Source organism: Varanus komodoensis, unplaced genomic scaffold, assembly GCF_004798865.1.
Source record: "Varanus komodoensis strain SLA01 unplaced genomic scaffold, ASM479886v1 scaffold38, whole genome shotgun sequence".
In the NCBI taxonomy this organism is placed as follows: domain Eukaryota; kingdom Metazoa; phylum Chordata; class Lepidosauria; order Squamata; family Varanidae; genus Varanus; species Varanus komodoensis.
In genome coordinates, this window is record NW_025335909.1 from 8751130 (window position 1) to 8773245 (window position 22116).

General features: G+C 61.0%; 1 protein-coding gene across 4 annotated transcripts in view; it reads left to right on the forward strand.

Moving 5' to 3' along the window:
* ACACB (acetyl-CoA carboxylase beta) overlaps window positions 1–22116 on the forward strand; it is a 39356-nt gene that overhangs the window by 2790 nt on the left and 14450 nt on the right. Inside the window, exons 1-28 of one of the 4 annotated variants that reach the window (XM_044440617.1) lie at window positions 671–734; window positions 2812–2944; window positions 3536–3674; window positions 3769–3878; window positions 4964–5045; window positions 5684–5782; window positions 6450–6559; window positions 7393–7503; window positions 8891–9100; window positions 9458–9628; window positions 10539–10700; window positions 11147–11310; window positions 11929–12079; window positions 12901–13004; window positions 13698–13779; window positions 13941–14086; window positions 14420–14570; window positions 15165–15299; window positions 15989–16135; window positions 16419–16607; window positions 17097–17197; window positions 17776–17864; window positions 17971–18095; window positions 18244–18357; window positions 18549–18662; window positions 19518–19607; window positions 20409–20527; window positions 20769–20792. In XM_044440617.1, the coding sequence (XP_044296552.1) occupies window positions 2819–2944; window positions 3536–3674; window positions 3769–3878; window positions 4964–5045; window positions 5684–5782; window positions 6450–6559; window positions 7393–7503; window positions 8891–9100; window positions 9458–9628; window positions 10539–10700; window positions 11147–11310; window positions 11929–12079; window positions 12901–13004; window positions 13698–13779; window positions 13941–14086; window positions 14420–14570; window positions 15165–15299; window positions 15989–16135; window positions 16419–16607; window positions 17097–17197; window positions 17776–17864; window positions 17971–18095; window positions 18244–18357; window positions 18549–18662; window positions 19518–19607; window positions 20409–20527; window positions 20769–20792 (3365 nt within the window). In that variant the 5' untranslated portion in view covers window positions 671–734; window positions 2812–2818. Of the gene's footprint in view, window positions 1–670; window positions 735–1291; window positions 1354–2811; window positions 2945–3535; window positions 3675–3768; window positions 3879–4963; window positions 5046–5683; window positions 5783–6449; window positions 6560–7392; window positions 7504–8890; window positions 9101–9457; window positions 9629–10538; window positions 10701–11146; window positions 11311–11928; window positions 12080–12900; window positions 13005–13697; window positions 13780–13940; window positions 14087–14419; window positions 14571–15164; window positions 15300–15988; window positions 16136–16418; window positions 16608–17096; window positions 17198–17775; window positions 17865–17970; window positions 18096–18243; window positions 18358–18548; window positions 18663–19517; window positions 19608–20408; window positions 20528–20768; window positions 20793–22116 lie in introns of those variants that run through there. The other 3 variants (XM_044440618.1, XM_044440616.1, XM_044440614.1) reach the window with 3 other exon arrangements.

Sequence of the window (22116 nt, forward strand, 5' to 3'; positions counted from 1 at the left end):
CGGGCGCGCGGCGGCCGCTTCCCCGGCCGAGCCCCGCCGGGCGGGCCGCTCCTTCGCGGGGCGGGCGGGGCGCCTTCCTCGGGGAGCAGCCGCGGCCGCAAGCCCCGCGTCGCCCGCCTGGCGCCCCCCGCTTGACCCCCGCCTCGCCGGCCGCGGTCTTGCTGCAGCGGAATCGTGCGCGGCGCGGGAGCGCGCCTTCCCGTAGGGTTTAGGGCGCCCTTCGGGCGGCGGTTGGAGCGTGCGCCCCTCGCCTCGAAAGCGAGCCGAGGCCGGCAGCGGAGGCGCGTCCCGAAGGGAGGCTCTTGCTCTCCCGGCCGCGCATGAGCGCGGCATCCTAACTGCACTTGCAGACCGGCTTCCCGGAGTTGGGCGCCGCAGCTTCCCGGTTCCCCCACCTGTCGCCCAGCCGTCCCGGCTTCCCTGGCATCGCTGAGGTGCAGGACGCTTTGAGCAATCCCGAGAGCTTCCTTGTTTTGGAGGGTCGTGAGCTCCATTCAGTGCAGATGGGCCAAGCGGTGTCCTGGCTCCGGAACTGTCTGGCTCGCCTGTGCAGGGGTGTTTGCACCAGGCTTGGCAGCAGGGCGGTTAGCCTGCAGCCTGACATCTGCCCGTCCCCACTGCCCGGCAGGGCTGCGTTCTCGCCGCCTGCAGCCTGCGCTGGCTGGCCGAGAAGGGCCTGCCTCCCCGCCCGGGTCCTTTCTCCTGCCGCTGCCCTTGGAAAGCCCTGCAAACAGGTGGGACCTCAGTTTGAGCCGATGCATGCTGGAAACTGGGAGTCGGGGTGCCTGGGAGCAGGTTGGACTTGCTTGCCCTTTTTCTGGAAGGGACACGATCTTGCTAACGTGGGAGACATCTTCAGGCTTTCCCATATGTGGATTGTTAAATGTTTCTTGGAACATTTAATGTGTGTAGAATTCTGCGAATCTGGGAATACCAAGTGGGACGTTGACCCTCGTGCTTCCTTTCCTTTCCTTTTTTTCCCCCCCTCGCTTCCTTACTGTAAGACGTCAGTGGTGCACGGGATACAAAAGTTTTAAACAGACAGACAGTCATTTGCATGCAGCATTTAATTGCCCTTCTGCAAGCCCTGGCCCACGTGTCCGTTCTCCAAGGCGGGGGCCTCCCTCCCTCTCCTTTCTCGCTGACCCTAGGTCAGTCTGCAGCCTGCCAGCCTGCATGCCGTGCCCAGGCGGAGGGTGAAGCCCACCGGGCTGCCTCGCGTTATCATCGCCCTCGCTCTTTATCTTGTGCCACAGCTGTGCGCCAGGGAGGGGCTGAGCGAGCCCCGAGGAGGAGAGAGCCCCAGGCAGCGCAACCGCGGAGGAGCTGGGCTGCCGGTTTGCGGCACCGAGGGTGGGTTGGGGGGAGCGGGACGTGCGTGCGGCCCGGGAGAGGGCAGGAGCGAGGGGGGCTTGAGGCTGGATGGGCCCACGCGGTGCAGGACGAGGGGGGCCTCCCGCTCAGGTGGGGGTGTCAGGTGCTGATGTTGCCGTGTGTGCTCCTGTGGGAAGGTGGTGGTGCCCCGTGGCTGAGAGAGGTGGCTGGATGGCCACCATCTTGTCCGTGGCTTGCCAGGCCACCTTCTCCCCACTTGCCCCCCCAGAAGTTCGTATGGGAGACAGTGCTAGTGGCACCCTTAAGGGGGTGCCGTAAGAGTCAGGGCAGCAGTTCCCAACATTGTGTCCTCAGATGCACTGGTCTGCAGCTCCCCTCGTCCACTCTCACCCTGGTGGAGCTGCCTGATGGGCCTGGTGTGTGGACGTGCCCCTCAGGACCCAGCCCCCCACAGCCTGATGTCTGCCGCTATCCACGCTGGCTGGAGTTTGGGGCGGAGGGCCCCACAATCAGAAGGGTCCCAGATTCCAGAAGGTCATTTAGGAGCTTAGTCATGATGCTAATAATACACGTGTTGAATAGCGTTTGGGTTTAGGGTTTGATCATTTGCTCTGTATTTTGCAGGAAGTTGTCATTTCCTTTGCGGGGTTTTATCCCTGAAAAGGAGGCAAGAAATTCCGCTTTTGTTTTTGAAAATGTGCAAAGCAGTCTAAAATTGTATCTTATTTTTATCAGCATGGATTTTGTACCAGGGAGAGTTTAGAGCACACGGTATCGTATTCCATGCCTCTAACAATAGTTAGAGTTTGGAAACTTGACATGCCTGTGGGAACACAAGTGCCAAAACTGGCTGTATGCTATCAATTGGTCGGTTTCCAGCTCTGTTTAAATAGAAGGCAAGCACCAGTCAGGAATACAATAAATCCTGTTTATTGGCATGGAGGAATTCTAGCTGGTTGTGGGACTTTCTGCTGTCTAAAGGTGTAGGAAGGTTCGTTCAAAGACGTAAAAAGAGTCAGTCAAGGCTAAAAAGCTCCCCAAATGTAGCATTTTGGGGTGAGATGTGAATGCAGGAGCCTTTAAAGGTAGAGCCCCTTTGAAGCAAAATGACCTTTTAAATGCATTTGTGGGACTTTTCCGTTGCCGGCTTGCAAACGCACGTGCAGATCTTTCTGGACCACAAACTGGTTTCCCAGTCAGTGAGCTGACCATTAATTTTAGCAATTATTTGTGGCTAAAATGGATGGTCTAAAGGATGGAGAGCTGGTGGTGAGAAGGACAACAAACTGAAAACTGCTTCAGTAGTCACTTGCCTGGAAGGCAGTCGTGCCTCGCCGGTGGCAACCAGGAAGGTGGCTGTTCAGTTCTGGTCTGCTCCTTGGCTGCTGTTAGTCCGCCTGCCTATAAATTGTCAGTCCCCAGTTCTCATCTGAACTTCGGGTAACACTCTGCAATCTTGCCTTTTCCTTCTCGCAGACCCAGCATGTCGGGGATGTACCTGGTCAAAAGGGGCCATGAGCAGAGGAAGCTGGACCTCCACAGGGATTTCACGGTGGCTTCGCCAGCCGAATTTGTGACTCGCTTTGGAGGGAACCGCGTGATTGAAAAGGTACCATTCCCAGGGCTCGGCAGCCTGCTTGTAGCTGTGGCTGGTGGTTTTTGGGGTGTAGCCAGAATGGTTTTTTCTGGGTGCATAGATAGCAATAATTCTGTAAAATCTATTTACCTTCCTTTGCTCTATGGGCCTTCGGTTCATATATCCCCCCTCCCCTTTTAAAGAAGGCTTTCAGGGACTGAATTCTGTGTTGTTTCCCGGATGTGCTTGTCTTGTTTTTTGTTTTTTGTTTTTTGTTTCTTGTTTTCTTTTGTAAGCTGTCCAGAGACTTTCCGTATGGGACGACATACAAAAATGCTAAACACATGCATAAATAAGCGTGAGAAATCGTACGCTTAGCCAGGTGTCGCGTGAAATCTTTCAGGCCTCTCTCACAGCTTTTCGGGGGTGATGGCTGCTCTCCATTTTCTAGCTACAGATCTTCCTACAGATCCGCTCCTACTGGACGGGAAAACAGTCCTACAATGTCTGCCATCCCCCAGTATTCCCCGTGCTGGCTGGGGATGCTGGGCCTTGTAGGCCTTCCGCACATGTCTAAGCACGGATCCGATTGTCCCTGGGAACACGCTGCTTTTTCCCGGCCAGGTTCTGATTGCCAACAACGGCATCGCCGCCGTGAAGTGCATGCGCTCCATCCGCCGCTGGGCCTACGAGATGTTCCGGAACGAGCGTGCGATTCGCTTCGTGGTGATGGTGACTCCCGAAGATCTGAAAGCGAATGCAGGTGCGCCGGAACGGCGGTGCCTTTGCGCATAGTTGCATCTCTCCGTGTCCCCACGCACCACACAGAACGGGTCGTGCCTTTCCTGTTTCTGCAGAATACATCAAAATGGCTGACCAGTACGTGCCCGTCCCCGGAGGCACCAACAACAACAACTACGCCAACGTGGAACTGATCGTGGATATTTCGAAACGAATCCCGGTGCAGGTGAGGCTGACCTTCTCCGTCCACCAGGCACGGCCCCGGAGCGCTCTGGAGGGCTGCTCTCAGAGGAGGAGGCGGAAGGCGCAGCATCCGCTCGGAGACGGGGCTTAGAATAGGCCTGAAGGCACAGGAGGCGTTAACTGTGCTGAAGCTAAGCAAGTGTGGGACTGGCCTGAGCTTGGAGGGGAGACCGCTTGGGAACTGCATCTAATCACTGGGTGTGGAAGGGGCTTCCAGGGGAGGCAAGTGAAGCCCCATCGGGGAGGGAGTTCGAGGAGAGGCTGGACATGCACATGGTGGGCATGTCATGAGCAGAGCCGGCTGGAGCCGGGGGTCGGACTAGATGGCCCGGGAGGCCCCTTCTGACTCGCTCAGTTTCTTTGCTCTCTCCTGTAGAATTTTGTTTTGCTTGCTTGGTGCCGCAGCTCGTTCAGGAGCCCCTGGGTGTTTGCCCTGGGAGCCCTGCGTGCTGAGGCTATTTTCGGGCCCGCGTCTAGTGCCCTCCCTCGCTGCCTGCTCTTTCCCGGAAGAGGCCGCTCACTTGCGAGCAAGGTCAGTTGTGGCCATTCCTCCGGGAAAGCGGCCCCACTCTGTCGCCCATCCCACAGAAGGGCTCGTGCTCGGCCTTTGAGCCGCTTCTTGGGTTCCCAGAACATGAGCTGCAAAAGGCAGAGGGAAAGCACTCGGATTTCTTGGAATATGTGAGCCGTGGCTCATGGGCCTCAGCCCGGAGGTCCTGGCTGACCCATCAGTTTCCGCCCTTGGCCCTGCACTGCCCTGCCCTGCCCTGCCCTGCCCTGCCCTGCCCTGCCCTGCCCTGCCAGCGGGTGGTCCCCCGGCTTGTGCATGTCCTCGGAGCTCTCAGTGTTGCTGCAAGGCTTGGTCCTTGAGAAAAACCTTGCGCTACAACGGGTGGGTGTGTCGGCCCCGCCCTCGGCCCCCCGCAACCAGATTGTGGCCCCCCAGCGGTCATGATGTGGGAAGCAGTGACACACAGAGCAGCAGTTGTGGCTCTGGTGCTGGGGGGGGGGGCACGGGTCCGTCCTGCGTGCGGTGTCCGCTGACCTCCCGAAACTCCCCCTTCTCAGGCTGTGTGGGCCGGCTGGGGACACGCCTCCGAGAACCCGAAGCTGCCCGAGCTGCTGCACAAGCACGGGATCGCCTTCCTCGGTAGGTGTGCCGTGCCGCCTCGGAGCGTGTGCGTCTCTGCGTGTTTACACACACGCACCCCCCCCGCCCAGCTGGCCTGCCAAAGCAGGGCCTGGGGGGGGGGCGTCCATGAGGGGGCCGTGCTTGACTTCCGCGGGGTGAATACCTGGTGTAGCCGCCTCCACCGAACAGGCGCAGGCACATTTTCTTCCCTCCTCTGCCCCCTTGTCTGTCTCTCTCCTTCCTCTTTCGTTGGTCTCCTCTGCACTGGCTTTTAGACTGTAAGCTCCTCAGGGCAGAGACCTGTTCTCTGGTAGCTCGGAAAGCACCATCCACATGGGCGGTGGTAGATCAGGAATCATCACCCTGCACACAATGGAAGGATTGCGGGCTGCTTCACTGAAAGCAAAGTGCGGCTCGAGCCCCCGCAGCCTCCCCTGTCGTCGCCGTTGTGCTGTGCGATCCGCGTGTGCGGCCCAGCGGCTGAAGTGCAGGGAGCCCCGTGTGGCAGCCGTGCGAGCGAGGCGGTGCTCCCTCGCCTGCCGCTTGCGTGTGTCGACGCTTGGCCGCCCGGGGGGGGCCGCCCCGCGCCCACTTGCCCCCGCTCGCGCCTGCGGCGCCCACTCAGCCCTTCCTCCGCGTCTCGTCCTGCATTCCAGGCCCGCCCAGCCAGGCCATGTGGGCCTTGGGGGACAAAGTGGCTTCCACCATCGTGGCCCAGACAGTCCACATCCCAACGTTGCCGTGGAGCGGGAGCGGTAAGGGAGCTTCCTCGTTCGGGCTGCATCCCTGACCTAGCGGGCCGTGGGGCGGCCGAGGCGAGAGTCCTGGGCACGGTGCCGGGGCCTTCTGAGAGCAGCCCCTGCTGCCCCCCGTGAGCCTGGCCGTGGTCCTCGTCGTCGCCTCTGCCGCCCAGCGCGGCCGCGAGGTGCTGTGGCAGAAGGCTGCGCCGGGCCGACTGGTGTCCGCCGCAGTCTTTATATTTCTCATGCGCGCTCTGGCCGTGTCCAGATGCCACGATAAGGACTGCGGATGGCTCGTCGCTCAGTGGCGGGTTATTGTGTTGTCTGAACCCAACTGTGCTAACAAGCCATGGACAACCTATGATGAGAACCTATGGCTCATTGTCCGGCTGCAAACGGCGGGTTGCTCACCATGTTTCATCATGTTGGCCGGGTTTGGAGAACACGGTGACCCGCAGTTCAGCTGAAATCCCCCCTCAGTCTGCATTCAGCGGGTTTGCTGTTGTGTGAATGAAAAGTGGGGCGGCCTGGATGGTCTGATCCGGCAAGGCTTTTCTCGGGGTCCTGACCTTTGGGTGTGGGTGCAGCGCTGCCTGGGACCAGTCTCCTCCTCGCCTCGTGAGGCAGGAGCCGGGCACGAGGCAGCCGCCGGTTCTGCCCTGCCGATGTGATTCCTTTGCAGGGCTGGTAGCCAAGTGGACCGAGGAGGAGGAGGAGCAGCTCAGGACCATCACCGTCCCCCCGGAGACGTACGGGCAGGGTTGCGTGAGGGACGTGGAGGAAGGCCTGGAGGTAGCTCGGGGTGCGCCGTTCCTGCACCAGGGGCGATGCTTGGAAGGGGGGAACGCGCGGTCGTTTTGGGCGCGGGGAGAGTTACTGTAGAAAGTAGGTTACGCCGGCGGGGATGCGATAGCGAGGGACCGACGGAGCGTGGGAGTGAGGCCGGCCGATTGCAATATGGCCTTGTGGGGTTTCTTTTGCTTTTAGGCTTAATTAACCAAATGACAAAAAAAGACTTTTTTTGCTGGGCCCTGCCACCTCGCAGATCTCTTTCTCAGCTTGCTTATATGTACATAAATAAGTGACTTACTTTGAATGATGCACGGGGGTGTTCAGTGACGTGGCATTTTGTCCTGCCTTTCTGCACCCCCACTACCAGATCTAGGCTCCTTGCACACTTCTTCAGCTTCCCCCTGCCCACCCCAATCAACCTTCCGAAATCCCTGACAAACCCTATGCATTTTAACAGCTGCCTCAAGCATGAATTTGCAACCAGTGCCTTGCTAGAATTCCCAATTCCTTGGAATCTAGGACTGAATTTGGACCCCTAGAGCATGAGTACCTCTGAGCATGTTCGGAGAGCTGCAGAACACATCCCACACTGCTGCAATTACTGGAGCAGGGGTTTTAATGGGAGGAAAGGGCATGGCTCCCAGGGAGGCCCGGCCACGTCCGAATCAGAAGAGCACCTGTGAGTCAGTCGCCACCCTTCGCTGGGGCTGGCGGCTCTTCGGTTGCGGAAACGTGGGCCTCTTTAATGCAGATCCGGGATTAGCCGAGAAAGGGTTCTAGGCTCTTGGTCATTTGGCGCGCAAGTTCCCCTTTCTTAAAAACGTTCTTCTCAGGCTTCCGAGAAAATCGGCTACCCTGTGATGATCAAGGCCTCAGAGGGTGGCGGCGGCAAAGGGATTCGGATAGTGGAAGGCGCAGAAGAGTTTGCGGCTCGCTACAGACAGGTAAAGTCCCGCTTTCTCGCTGACTGTCTGGTCTTTTTCTTGTGTTCCCGCCATATGCCTTAAGGGGGCATTTCTATGTTCACGTAGACAGAAAAATCCCACAGTTGGGGCATGTCAGGAATTGTGGGACTTTCCCCATATATAGGATGATCCCCGAGGAGGAGTCTCTCCCCCCCACTGGGAGCGTTGGACCGGGTGTTTCCATGCAGCCTGTGCAGTTTATTTTCCCCTCGTCCTGGTCGCCTCAGCACACGGCTAGCAGGACATGGGTTACTGAACCTCGCCCTCGCTGCTGTTCTGTCGCGCGGACTGGCCTGCGACTCTCTCCCATGTACATGAAATCCAGATTAAAACGAGGAGCCTCGTGTCCCTGCTCATAACAAATGCAGCTCATAAAGCTCTTCTCCTCCTCTGGAATTTGCCCTTAGAGAGCGGGGAATCATTAACAGACCTGAATTAATAGGCAAACCTTTGCCTCTCTCCCTTCAGGCGGAGATTTGCAGGCGGTGTGACCTTCCTTAATCTAGCGCATAATCAACGCCATCTAGGAGACCTTAGGAAGGGTCAGAGTTCCTGCCCTGGGCTGGGAAATGCAGGGGACCAGGCTCTGATCCCGGAACACCTTCCCTCTGTCCCCGCAGCTGGGGCTCTTGGCATCTCCCTGGGGCAGCACCGTCGCGCACACGATCCTCCTTCCTCATGGGAAGCAGTCGCGAAAGCGCAGCTGCAGCTGCTCCCCAGCGAGCCCTCCTTGCCGGCCCCGACTGAGCTGGGGTGCAGGGATGCAGGCAGCTGACCAGCCCAAGGCTCCTGCAGCCCGCCATCTTATTCCTGTGAAGTTTTTCTACGCGTCTCACGACAAAACTTTCTGGACAGCTTACAGAGGACAGAAAACCATAACGACACCACACAGCACACAGCTTGGCTGGATGAGGAGGACTGGGGTGCAGCTAGGCCACCTTGTCCCCGAACAGAACGGCCCCGCAGCGGCCTCGTGGGTCAGCTTCCCGGCAGGCCTCCCCCCCTACTCCCTTCATGTGGGAACCCTGATTTAACCTTCCGAGGAGTTTCCCGGGCCCTCCCAAGCACCAGCAGCTCCACCGTGAGACGTTTCCGATTTATTTCCGATTTAGATCCAGCCTTTTTCCTACAAAGGGCTCAAGGCAGCTTACATCTCCTCCTCCTCCATCTTATCCCCACAACAACAACCCTGTGAGGTGAATTGGGCTGAGAGTCTGTGACTGGCCCAAAGCCCCCCAGTTGGCTCCTTGGCTGAGCAGGGACTAGAACCCAAATCCTCTGAGTCCCAGTCCCAGGCTCTTAACCACTACGCCACACTGGCTTTCCGTGGGGTCCGTCTCCTCAGCGCTGCCTCCCCGCCCACCAGGTGCAGAGCGAGGCGCCGGGGTCGCCGATCTTCGTGATGAAATTCCTGCAGCACGCCCGCCACCTCGAAGTCCAGGTCCTGGCCGATCAGTACGGCAACGCCGTCTCGTTGTTCAGCCGCGACTGCTCCATCCAGCGGAGGCACCAGAAGATCATCGAGGAGGCTCCTGCGACCGTCGCCCCGCCTCCCGTCTTTGACTACATGGAGCAGGTACCGGAAGCGTCCTGGGCACGCGTGGCTGGCGGTGGCACGCGGCCCGGCGGTAGGACGCACGCCCCGTGGCCGCAGCCCCGTGTGCTGCCTGCCGGTTGGCCATGCGTGGGTGGGCAGCGACTGACGGACCAAAAACTCTCCAAGAACAGAGAGTAACGTCCTCCCACAGACTAGCTGGGCTCCAGCCCCGGAGCAGCCGGCATAGTTCAGCGTACAAATAAAGCGGAGCGCAGGGCTTAAAAATGGGTCGCCCGCCTCCTAGGGGAGCCGCTCTCGGATCCCCATCTCTGATGCTCTGAAGGCTTGGTGCATGTGTGCGCCAGGGCGCTGCTGAGCCACTGCTGCTCTCCCCAGTGCGCCGTGCGCCTCGCCAAGATGGTGGGCTATGTCAGTGCCGGAACAGTGGAGTACCTGTACAGTGAGGACGGGAGCTTCCACTTCTTGGAGCTGAATCCCCGCCTGCAGGTGGAGCACCCCTGCACGGAGATGATCGCCGATGTTAACCTGCCGGCTGCCCAGCTCCAGGTACTTCCGATGCAGCACCTGTGGGGGGAGAGCGCAGATCCCTTTCCTGGTGGGGCTGGATGGCTGCCCACCGGTTGCGGCTGCCCTGGCTCACCGTGGCTGGTTCTGCCCCTCGCCCGGCTTCGTTTCTCTCCGTGCTCAGAGAAGCACAGAAAAGGATCCTGCCAGCGCCGGGAAGGCAGCTGCTCCTCCTGGCCTTGGCGGGCGTCTTGCTGCCCGCGTCCCCACGGCCCCTTCCATTCTCAGAGCAGAGGGGAGCGTGGGGTTCCGCCCAGCGAGGGTGGAGGCCACGTTTCCGGCAGAACACGGGAAAGTCTGCAGGCTGGCTTAGTCTGCTGTCTGGGGTTGCGCACCCCTGCGCTGGGGTGCCGGGCCAGGCAGAACACTTGAGCTTGTATAGCAAGGGAGAAGCAGAGACTTTGCAGGCAGAAGCGACAGGAAGCCGCAGTTTTAAGGACTGCACTCTTCCAGCGCCGCCACACGGCTGCCCCAGAATCCTCCTGCTTCGGTCCGGGCTGCGGGTCTTCTCAGGGTGCTGAAGCAGATGCCCCCCATGGCCCACCGTTGCCAGCAGTGCTGCAGGGAAGTCCAGAGGATGCCCAGGATTCGTAACCTGGCTTTGCAGCCCCTCTCAGAGGTCCCCATTAGCCTCAGCGTGGCTCAGGGTTGGTGCGGATCCCGTCTATGACTCTGTGTGTGTGCCTGTGTGTGGGGGGAGAGATCAGGCAAGGCCTGAAGCCGGGGCGCCGCCGCTCTGGAAGCTGCCCCGATCCTTGAACTTACACCCTTGGCACTGTGTCCGAAGCAGCCTTCAGAAAGGGCAGTGTCATCTTGGAAGTGCTGCGGAAACACGCGGCGAGCGGGAGAGAGCGGTTCTGCGCTCACCCACCCCTTCCGGTCGCCCTTGCAGATAGCCATGGGGGTGCCTTTGCACAGGATGAAGGACATCCGCACCCTCTTCGGGGAGACCCCGTGGGGCGATGACCCCATTTCCTTTGAGAGCCTCAGCAGCGTTCCCGTTCCCAGGGGACACGTGATCGCGGCACGGATCACCAGTGAAAATCCCGATGAGGTCAGTCTGGAATTCAGAGCATCTCTGTGCCGTTCGTGTAAGCAGACGGCCGTTGCTGCGTTACAGTTCTGTCCCCGCCAGCGAGGGACTCTTCCCGCTTCTGGCTTTGCGGATGTCCCCAGCACGGTCCTTGAGCTTTTCTAAAGCGCCTTTAAAGCGCCTCTCCGCAGCCGCAGAAGCTGAAATGGGGTTTGTTTCTCCTGCTTGTGTGATACTGAAGACCCCTGGTGACATCCTGGAGGCCACCTTGCGTTCCCCTCGGCGCCTGCCCTTCGGCACCGGCTGTGTGAGCAGTGCTGTCGTGGTTTCAATGCCTTCCTTGCGCCTGAGCTGCCTGGGGGCGTGTGCCCTCGAGGTCGGGGTGGAGGGGGCGTCAACCTTCCGTCACACTCCGTTCCCCCCTTTCACCTGCGTCTGTTCCGCATCTCTCTCTCTCCGCTGCGCAGGGCTTCAAGCCCAGCTCCGGCACGGTGCAAGAGCTGAATTTCCGCAGCAACAAGAACGTCTGGGGCTACTTCAGCGTGGCAGCCACGGGTGGCTTGCACGAATTCGCCGATTCCCAGTTCGGACACTGTTTCTCCTGGGGAGAGAACCGAGAGGAGGCCATCTCGTCAGTATTGCCTTCACGTCAGCCTCGGGGGCAGCAGAAGTGGCTGTTGCTGGGCAGCTCCTCGAGCGCCGGGGTCCTCGCGTCTGCCGCGCAGGGAGAGGGTGCCCGGGAAAGGTTTGGGGGTGAGCGGCTTCACAGGAGGCCAGAGAGGGTCTGGGGTGGCCCTCAGTGCCCCTCAGCCCCACCACCCTCCATCTGGGGGCGCTCGCTGAAGGAAGGGTCCAGGGCCCGTGGAGCGCCATTGCGTCAGATCCCCAGGATTATCCACAGACAGCCACGGATGCGTGTACATCTACCAGCCCTTCCTTCGTTCCTTCCTGAGGTTTTTGTTTCCTGAAGTCACGTGGCCTCCCTCCCCTCCCCTCTCCGTACATCCATTTTCACAAATATGGGTGCCTAAGGAGAGAGGGTCTCTCAAAAAAGCACTCCTGTGGGCGCCCACCCGGAGACCCAGTGCACGCGTCCAAGAGCCCACGTCACGCTGAGCCTTCGAGTGCCGGCAGCCCAGCCGCTGGGCCACGCTGGCTCGTTTGCGCGCACGCCCAGCTTTTTAATCGCTTCAACTCCGGCCAAAGCAGAGCTGTCCCTCATTAGCTGAGCCTCGTTTGTTCCTTTCAGGAACTTGGTCGTCGCTCTGAAAGAGCTGTCCATTCGCGGGGACTTCAGGACGACGGTGGAGTACCTCGTGAAGCTGCTGGAGACCGAGAGCTTCCGGACCAATGAGATCGACACCAGCTGGCTGGATCATCTGATCGCGGAAAAAGTGCAGGTGCGAACCGCCGGGCCGGGCGCTGTGCGTGGACTGCGGTCCTTTGGGCCCAGGCGCTTTGGAGCCCGTGTGCTCCAGTGGTGAGGCGAGAGCGACGCCTCTTCCAAGGCTGAAGGGCTACTGATTCGCTCTCCGACAAGAGCGCCCCGTGCGGACCTCCCTTCCCATCTTTGCAAGAGCTGCTGGAGGCATAGAAACCTCTCGCAGCTGGGGGGAGTGCTCACCCCCTCAGAGCGCCCCTTGCGTGCACCCTTGCCATCCGGGGGGCACCGCGAGGGTAAACATGAGGTCCGGCTTACTCTGGGGATGGGGGAAGCCCTGGAGCGGAGGCAGGGCCGGGGAGTGAATCGGCCCGCGTTCCTAGGTTGGAAGTAGTGCCTTGAGAGGGTGGCCGGCGAGGACAGAGAGCGTGAGGGGTGGATGCAGCCCCCCCACCGAGCAGGCCTCCCTCTGTCCCTGGGGAGGGAACCGTTGGCCCCGCTTCAAGGGGCAGACCTGCCCGCTCTCCTCGCGCTCCTCTTTCCAACAAATACCGTTCCTTCCTTTCCCATCAGATCTTTTATAAGCCTTCTGCGCCGTCCCTGCATATTCTCTGGACAGCACTACTGCTCATGCCTGTTCTGATTTCATTTCCTGCAACTCTGTCTTTCGCGGCTCTGTTTTGCATCTCAGCCGTTTGTTCACTACCCTGGGTGGTGGCTCTTGGACAAACAGCCGCGTAAAATTAAACCGACCTCCCTTTTCCTCCCGGCTTCCATGGCGTGTGCCCAGATTCTTTCCTGGTGCGAAGCGGTGGCCTTTTGTTCGTTCCCCCTGTGCAGGCGGAGAAGCCGGACACCATGTTGGGCGTGGTCTGCGGCGCCCTCAACGTGGCCGATGCCTCATTCAGGACCTGCATGGACGACTTCCTGCATTCCCTCGAGAGGTGAGGCCTCCCTCGCGTGGGGCAGGCGCGAGCTTTGGCCAAGACGGAAGGCGGCCCGCAGGGCTTCTCCGGTTTTACCGCTTGGAGCTGGGGCCGGGAGAGGCCCCTCGGCACGAACCCGGAGAAACGACGGGCACTGCGTCTCTCTCTGGCGTTCGGGGGCTTCTTCCTCCCAGCTTTGCTGGCTAGCGATCCGCTGCCAGCCAGCCAGCTTGGAATATGCGTGTTTTATGGCTTTGTGCGTGAGAGACCAGCCGGTCTGTACTCAGAAGGCGCATCTAGTCGGCCGCTCAGAATGCTTCGGCTCGCAGGCTGGCTCGGTCTCTGGAGAGCTGGGGCTCACGCTGCTGGCCAGAGCGGGCTCGAGGGAGGGTCAGGCCGGGTTCTCCCTCGTGGCATCCTCCAGATCTGTTGGATGGCAGCATCCAAGCCCTTCCCTCCGTCCCCCTCGCTCCCCGTGCCTCTGCCAGCTCAGGCCCGCATCGCAGGGCTGTCGCAAGGCTTCCTGAGGTTGTGCCTCCAAAGACACGCGCAACCGTCGCATCCCTCGCCTCGGTGGTCCTCCAGCCTCGCACATGCTGGAGTCTTCTAAGGGGCTGTTTAAAGGCCTGTCATTGCGCCTGTCCGTAAGGAGGGGTGCGGGGAAGGCGCCGCTTGCGCAACGCACACCGAGAAGGCCGCCTCTCCTTCCAGGGGCCAGGTCCTGCCGGCCGCCTCACTTCTCAACATGGTCGACGTCGAGCTCATCTACGAAGGCGTGAAATACGCTCTCAAGGTAGCGCCTGGCAAGCCCGGCCCAGGTCCGCCAAGGCGGGAGGACGCCTGCCTGCATGCCTGCCGGCCGGGGGCGAGTGGGGTGCTTGGGTCCCCCCCTTTCACCTGGCGCTCACGTGGCGGGGAGGAAAACGTCCTTTCCCTGCTGCGGTGCCCGGGCAGGTCGCTCGCCAGTCCCTGACCACCTACGTGATCATCATGAACAACTCCCACATCGAGATCGACGTGCACAGGCTGAACGACGGCGGCCTCCTGCTCTCCTACGACGGCAACAGCTACACGACGTACATGAAGGAAGAAGCCGACCGGTAGGTGGGCGGCCGGGTGGCCGGCTTGGGAGCCACTGGGGTGACGCCACTAGCACAAAACCTGCGGGCACCACGGTGTGTGAGACCAAACCCCGTCGAAGGCCCAAGAGCAGCATAAGGAGCGCGCCAGCCCGGCGCTCCCCGCTCTCATCTCCTGCTGGCGTTTCCGTGTCCTCGGATGGCCGCTGCAAGGTCGGCGCAGCGCACCTGAGAGGCCCAGGTGGCCGTCCGGGTAGCCGTTGGCTTTTTGCTCTGGAAAAAGCAGCAGCCAGCAGGCGGCTCCCTCGGCAGCAACGGGGCCTCTCTCCTCCTCGCTGCCCTTTCGGCCTCCAGGTACCGCATCACCATTGGCAATAAAACCTGCGACTTCGAGAAGGAGAGCGACCCCACCGTGCTGCGCTCTCCCTCCGCCGGGAAGCTGCTGCAGTTCACCGTCGAGGACGGCGGGCACATCTGCGTGGGGCAGAGCTACGCGGAAATAGAGGTAACCCCAGGACCGGGCCGGCGGCGAAACCCGGCCAGCCTTCCCGGAGCCGCGGCGGCTCTTGAGCACGTCCGGCGGCAGCTGCGCTGGAGCAGGGTCTGGAGCCCGCAAGCCGGGTGGCGCCTGGCGGGGCGAGGTGGAGCGAAGCGGGCTGCGCGGCACCCCATTTCTGGGCGTTTGCGGGAGGCTGCGGGGGGGCAGAGGGCCGGCGCCACCCTTCCTGCTCAGACGCCCGCAGCCAGAGCGGGAGGTGCAGCTGGGAGCCTCGCCGAGCGCTTTGGCCGGGGGGCGGCGCAGAAATGTGGTCGGTCACCCCAGTGAGGAGGGTGGGCGTGTTTCTGGTGTTCGCTTCGGCGGTTGCCGGCCCCTCTCCCCATTTTATTTCTAGGCATTCTTTCTAGGTCGAGTCGGTGCTAGCAGCCTGCGACACGGGCTGCCTTTGCGAATAGGGCGCCCGGCGTTTCCGGACGCGGTCCTTTCCCCGCTTGCGCGGTGCAGGGCTGGACTCCTGCCTTGCCGACAGTCCTGCGAGCAGGTCGCAGAGGAGTCCCCCGGCCGCCTGACTGACAGCGCCCTCCCCGCTCTCGCGCACAGGTGATGAAGATGGTCGTGAGCTTGGCCGTGCAGGAATCGGGCCTCATCCGCCACGTGAAGCGGCCGGGCACGCTGCTGGAGGCGGGCTGCGTCATAGCGCGGCTGGAGCTGGATGACCCCACCAAAGTCCACCCGGTGAGCGGGTCCGTCCGCGGGCCCTCCCCGCCCCGATGCCCCCGGAGCGTGTTGACCGCGACCCCCGTCGTTCCCTGCCCAAGCCCAGCTGCACACCCACCACCCCTGCCCAAGCCCAAGCCTTACAGCGCGCAGTGACGGACCCACAGTGGCCTGTCACTGCAACCCATTTTATGCCGGAAGCTTCAGAGGGAGGGAGAAGCCGCTGGAACGCAATTCGTTATGGCAAAGGGGAGCTGCGACCGGTTCCTCTGAGGGGTGGCAAGCAGCCTGGGAAAGCGCTCAGCCACAGGCCACTGGTAAGGGGATGAAGAGTCTCACCACATTTCTAAACTGGAGGTGGTTTGGATGATCCAGTCCCTCCTGATTTTAGCCATGCAGCCTCCTGGTTTGCTCTCAGCGGGATTGCCTGTTGCAGCTCTGTGTGGGTCCCTGCTCTCTGATCGGGCACATTCAGCACATGAGTGCTTGGGCTCCTCTGAGGGGCATGGGCAAACCGTTTGAGTGTCAGAGTGATGCATTCTGTCCAATTTTGATCCCCGGGAGCAGCCCGCTTTGCTCCAAAGCTTGTTCTAGGTCATTCCAAAGCCAGCTTCCGCTCTGAGCTGGCCAGCCTCTGACCCCTGCGCCAGCGGCTTTTAAGTTCTTCCTTTCTCTGCCTTCCTCCTGCCCCCCGTCTCTGGCCCCAGATCCAGCTGTACACCGGAGGGCTCCCTCCTCAGCAGCCCCTGCCCATCCTCGGCGAGAAATTGCACCAGGTCTTCCACAACGTGCTGGAGAGCCTCCTGAACGTGATGAGCGGGTACTGCCTGCCCGAGCCGTACTTCAGCACCAAGGTACGGGGAGCCCCTGGCGTTTCCCGGGTGCCCTGTGCGCGCCCAGCACGAAGGCTGCTTAGCGAGGGGGGGCCCTCGGCAGCCATCCGGAGCCTGCCCCCCGCAAGGGTTTCTTGGGCCGCTGCTTTGCAGATCCCCAGGAAAGCTCCCAAGACTCGCCTTGCCTTAGTGCTGGCCTTCCCGTGCACCTGGGCTTTATAGATAATTGGATTAATGGTGTTGATTAATGATGTCATGATTTAATTGATGCTGCTGACCGTTTATTAATGGTCGGCTGGCTCAGATCAAGGAATGGGTGTGCAAGCTGATGAAGACGCTGAGGGACCCGTCCCTTCCCCTCCTGGAGCTGCAGGAGATCATGACGAGCACCTCGGGCCGGATCCCCCCGTCGGTGGAGAAGTCGATCCGGAAGGTGATGGCCCAGTACGCGAGCAACATCACCTCGGTGCTCTGCCAGTTCCCCAGCCAGCAGGTGAGGGCCGAGCGGAGCGGGGCCTTCCGCACGAGGGGTGCCTGCCAGGCGGCGTCCCCGAGACTGGTTGGCGCTCCGGGGTGCTTCACCGGTTCGGGGGCGGCCAGTCCTGATGGCCAGGTGGGCAGGGGATGGGCGCCGTTCCCCTCGGGGGCCTAAAACCTTCTGTTTCCCCAGACACTTTGCTTGCTGCTTTCCGACTCCTCTTCTACTCGCTGCCTTTGCTGCTTATCGTGATACTGCAGCGATTTTACTGTATTATTCTGCATTCTCTGAATCATATGCTGCCCTGGTATTGCAAGACTGCAGGGCAGTTTTAAAAACATACTGAACCAGGCTGCATTGTCAGAGATGCTCCGGAGCCAGTTTGAGTTGGCCGCCTCTCGGGTTTTCAGAGCGCTCATTCGCTTGCTATCCAAAGCTTTGCGAACCTCCCCGTGAAGCTGTTCCCTGTTGGTGACTCCCTCCCTCTTGTCCTCCTCCTCCGAGATCGCCAGCATCCTGGACAGCCACGCTGCCACCCTGCAGCGGAAGGCCGACCGGGAGGTCTTCTTCATGAACACCCAGAGTGTCGTGCAGCTCGTGCAGAGGCAAGTGTAGCCGAGGGGGCACCCCACCTCTCCTCTTCCACGTCTGGGACCCTCTCCCGCCCCCAGGCCTGACCTGGGGCGGTGGGTTTCATTTTGCGGCAGAGCTAGCCTTTCCCTTTGCCTCCGGGAGCTGCGCCGCTCACTCTTTTTGCTTCGCCATCAGAAAGTTTGATTAATATTCGGACGTAGCTGTGATATTCCGGAAGGAAAGGGGACTGAGGAGCAACTGGTTTTTCCCGCTGGAGAGATCTATAAAGAGACTCATTCTCTAGTCTAGCTCACACTAAGCCTAAATGTGTTGCTTTGAAGAGTGACACCAAAATTCTTCCCCCGCCTTTATGCCGGGGGCCTTGCCTTAGAGCGTAATGCACGAGCGGCGAGCGTCTTCGGCAGAGGCCAGTGCTCGTTCCCAGAGCTGCGTGCCGTTTGCAGCTGACTTGCGTCTCAGCAGCTCCCGGAAATGGGCTGGGCAGGTGCTCCTCTTTGCCGGGAACTGGCCAAGGCGTGCGCTGAGCTCGCCAAGGGCCCTGAGGGGAGGGGCTCGTCCAGGAGGTGTCTCGTCTGTCCCCCCCACGCAGGTACCGCAGCGGCATCCGAGGCCACATGAAGGCCGTGGTGCTGGATCTGCTGAGGCGATACTTGCAGGTGGAGACCCAGTTCCAGCACGGTAAGGCGGGTCAGCGGCGCGGCGCTCCCCACAGCGGGTCCTGCTCCGGGGAGGGCCCCCCGCTACCATTTCCCCCCTCCTCTCCTCTCCTCTCCTCTCCTCTCAGCTCACTACGACAAGTGCGTGATCAACCTGCGCGAGCGGTACATGCCCGACATGACCCCGGTGCTCGAGTGCATTTTCTCCCACGCCCAGGTGGCCAAGAAGAACTTCCTGGTGACCATGCTGATCGTGAGTCGGCGCGCTGGGCCCCCTCGCAGAGCCACAGGGCTTCCCCCGGCCCCGGGGCTTCAGGCGTAGCCCTTCCTCTGCCCCATGCCGGCGGTTCCTTCCCAGGAAGTGCAGTGGAGCACCAGAGCAGTTTGCGTCTTCCGTGCAGGATCACCTCTGTGGCAGAGACCCGACCCTGACGGATGAGCTGGTGGCCATTTTGAACGAGCTGACGCAGCTGAGCAAGACAGAGCACTCCAAAGTGGCCCTGCGGGCCCGGCAGGTGGGTGTGGGTTTGCGCGGCTTCCCCAGGCCCCCCCAAAGCTGCGGGCATCCTCTGTGGGGGACCGGGATCCCCAGCCAAGGACAGGATCCAGAGGACTCCACGGGCCTCGGCGGCTGCTGGCTTTGGACTGCGTTTGCTCGCTTTTGCCGCTGTGCGATGACTCCCTCCGAACCCCTCGGCTTCCCCAGGTGCTGATCGCCTCTCACCTGCCTTCCTATGAGCTGAGACATAACCAGGTGGAGTCCATTTTCCTCTCTGCCATTGACATGTTTGGACACCAGTTCTGCCCCGAAAACCTGAAGGTGAGCCCAGCTTATTTTAACAGTCTGGCTCTGTGAGTGAGCGAAACATCACGGCTTCCGCAGGGCAAATGAAACACCCACCTAAAATGGGTGCTTTGGGCAGGAACGTCACGTGGGGCAGAGGAAACGCACAACTCTCTCTCTGTCCTTGCTGTTAAGAGTTCTCAGGCGGACAGAGCCGAGAGAGCGCACTGGTGTCACGAGCAGCGACTCTCTGTCCCGGCCTCTCTCCTTTTCTCAGCAGATCCGCAGGAGAGGCTTCTGTTAAAACTGGGCAGCCAGGCCTGGCTTTGATATGCAGAGACAGCAGTGGGAAGGGCCTTAGCAAGAGGCCTCCGTCCTGGGTGGGTGCAGGTGGGAACTCATTCCCAACAGAGCTCCCCTCCCTCCCCCACCAAAAGGGGCTGGCTCCACCCTCGCAGAGCTGTGCTGCCAGGGAGCCTGAGGGTGGGAGCGCCGTATGTGCTTAATGGGGCTGCTTGCTCGGCCTGGCGTCGGGCAGCTGGACCGATCAGTGCGCCCCCTCCCTCCCCGGCCCGCCCTCTTCCACGCGGTCTGCTCACACACCTGAGGCTGCCTAGCTGACCTCGGCATCCCTTCTAAGGGGTCCAAGGCCGCCTCTTCTTCAGACTCGAAGCCCAAAATAATATCCCATCAGAATGCTGTATTTTGAGAGAAGCCGGCCCAGTTCTTTCGTCTAACCCCAGTCTTGATTGAGTCCTAAATGAGTATCATCAAACTTGCTGGCAAGTTCTAAACGGGTATGATTTTAGAGATGAAACCAGGGAGTGCTCAGTCTCCATACTGCAACCTTACAAACCTCCTGAGACTTTGACTCCCACCCTTTCTTTACAGAAACTGATCCTTTCGGAAACCACCATCTTCGACGTTCTGCCCACCTTCTTCTACCATTCCAACCAGGTGGTGCGCATGGCAGCCCTGGAGGTAAAGAGCAGGAAGCAGCGCTCTTGAGAAACTAGTGCTTGGGCGGCGTCTTGGGAGCCTCTTTGCAAAATGGGAGGCTTTTCCCGTAGCACTCAAAGCGGCCCCGTCGTTCGCCGTGACTCCGCTGGGTTGCGGATGCGTGCACAGGTGCTTGGCACTCGGCCCACTCTCAGGGTCTCCTTCACGGAGTCGTGCGCTCGCAGAAGTGCTGTTACCTGGGAAGGTTCTTGGTGGTGCTGGGGCTGAATTCATGCCGCGGAGTATGAGCTTCTTGTGGGCGAGCCTGTGCTTCCAGGAGCAGGGGCACAGGAGGGGCCGCAACACAGGGGTGCCCTGCACACAGGCAGCTCCGGGTGTGACCCGTGGCTTCTCTGGGCAGTGCTAGAGAGGGATCCCGCTGCCAGCCGAAAGGCGGCGTCCTCCTCGGCTCCTTGGAGCCGCTGCCCTGCTGCGAGCCCTGATCAGCCGCCACAGAAGGGCACAGAGGGCCAGGCCAGCAGGTCCCACTAAACATGGCCGTGCTGCCGCCCTCCCTTTGCCCGAGCGACCCCTTCGCGGGCGCTCTGCTCTGCTCTGCTCTGCTCGGTGCCCCCCTCCTCTGCCACAGGTGTGACGGCTGCCTTGAATCGGGGGCGCGTGGGCCTTCCGGGAAAGAGGCCCCGGGCCTCCGCGGCTCCTCCCCTGCCGGTCCGCCTGCCCTTCTTCCTCCCCCAGCGAGATCTGCCTGGCGGCTCTCGCCCCCCGGCGCGAACCGGGGCTTGTGCGGGAGGCCAGAGCTGACGTGCCCTCGGCTCCCCGCAGGTGTACGTGCGGCGGGGCTACATCGCCTACGAGCTGAACAGCCTGCAGCACCGGCAGCTGGCGGACGGCACCTGCGTGGTCGAGTTCCAGTTCATGCTGCCTTCGTCCCATCCGAACAGGTGGGTGCCGCCGCGAGGGGGTGTCCCCGGGCCACCCCTGCCCGTGCAGCAGGGACGGGCCGAGGAAGGGGAGGGCACGGCGCATTGGTATGCAGAAGGTCCCGGGTCTGAGTCCCAGGACAGACCTCTGTCAGAGGCCCTGGAGGTCCGCCGTGTGTCCGAGCGAGACGGCCCGGGCCTGAGCGGACCCCGTGGTCGCACTCCAGGTAAGGCAGCTTTCTGTGTCCGCCTGTCTTTTCAGAGGCAGCTGCCCCGCCTTGAGCAGGTAGAGTCTCGCGCTCTTTTCGCTCCGCAGCATGAGCCGCAACCGTGGCAGCATCGCTGTAATTGCCTGCGCCCCATTCCAGCCCCATCCCTTTTCTCCGGATCGGCCAGTGAATGGGCTCGGTGGCAGGCAGGCATGCGGGGGCATCGGGGAGCCCGGGTTCCCCTGGTTCCACCGTGTGCCAGCTCTGGGCCTGAAGTTCTGCACCCCAGCCCCAGATAATCACGTCCATTTGAAGACATGTGACTTGTATGCCTCCCGTGTCCCAGGGTGGTCTGTGCGCACGCACATCATCCTGTCTTCTGCCCCAGAGGGTTGCTGGGGGTGCTGTCTCCTGACTGAGCCCCTTGGAAGTGAAGAGGAGCATCGTGGGGGGAGCTGCACCTCAGCAGCAGCCCCCCCGAAGCAGGCCGACTTACACCTGCCGTGCGTCGCCCTGCCGTGCGTGAGCAGCCGCTTCTGGGTCCCTCACACGGAGGGCACACGGAGGGTCCACCCAAGGGCCGCGAGCGCTTGCACTTTGCGGGCGACTGTAACACGTAACCCCGCCGCTTCTGCTGGCACTTGCCAAATGGATGGTTTTCCGTACTCTCCCCTGCTGCCGTCTCCCCATAAAATTTTATTTGGGCTTTTCTAACCCGTCCACTACAAACGCAAACGCCTCGGGACGGCTTCCCGTAAATGTCCCATTCTCTGCATTATTTAGAGCTTTTGGTATAGACGAAGTTGAACGTATGAGCATTAACTTCCAGCATGCAGAGAAAAGCTGCAGGTGGGAAAGAGACGTGCAGAGATGGGGTTGCGGGGTTGGCCCCTCGGGGGCCTGAACAGGCCTCTCTTGAGCTCGCAACTGCCAGTAGCAGGCCTTCCCTGCAGACGTGTGTGTCTTGAGCGTGTTCCTGTTTGAAAATGTGGCTTTCTTTTGTGGGATCTGCAAGCCACCCTGAGTGCTGCAAATGTATCCAAAGCGGAGGTATTTAAAGCCCATCATTATGTTCCACAGGACTGGTAAAGGCAGTTTTTAAAACCGAGAGCCCAGAAGTGCTGCGTATTGGTTGGAGTGAAAGTTTGCCGACTCCTGAGATGCTTGCCCTTTCGGCCGTCTTCACTGGGGCGAGTGAGGGGGAAATGCCCCAGAGTGCCCAGAAGTGGAGTGCTTTGCAAAGCAACCTCCCCTCTGAAAGCTGTCCCATGACGGCGCCCCAGCCCCCTGGGAAGAGGGAGGAGCGGGGTACGCTCTGGGGCTGTGGCATCTCCTGGAGAGCCCGCTGGTCGGAGAAACTGTGGAGGAAAAGAGCCCATTGTGGGAGCACCTGGATGCCTC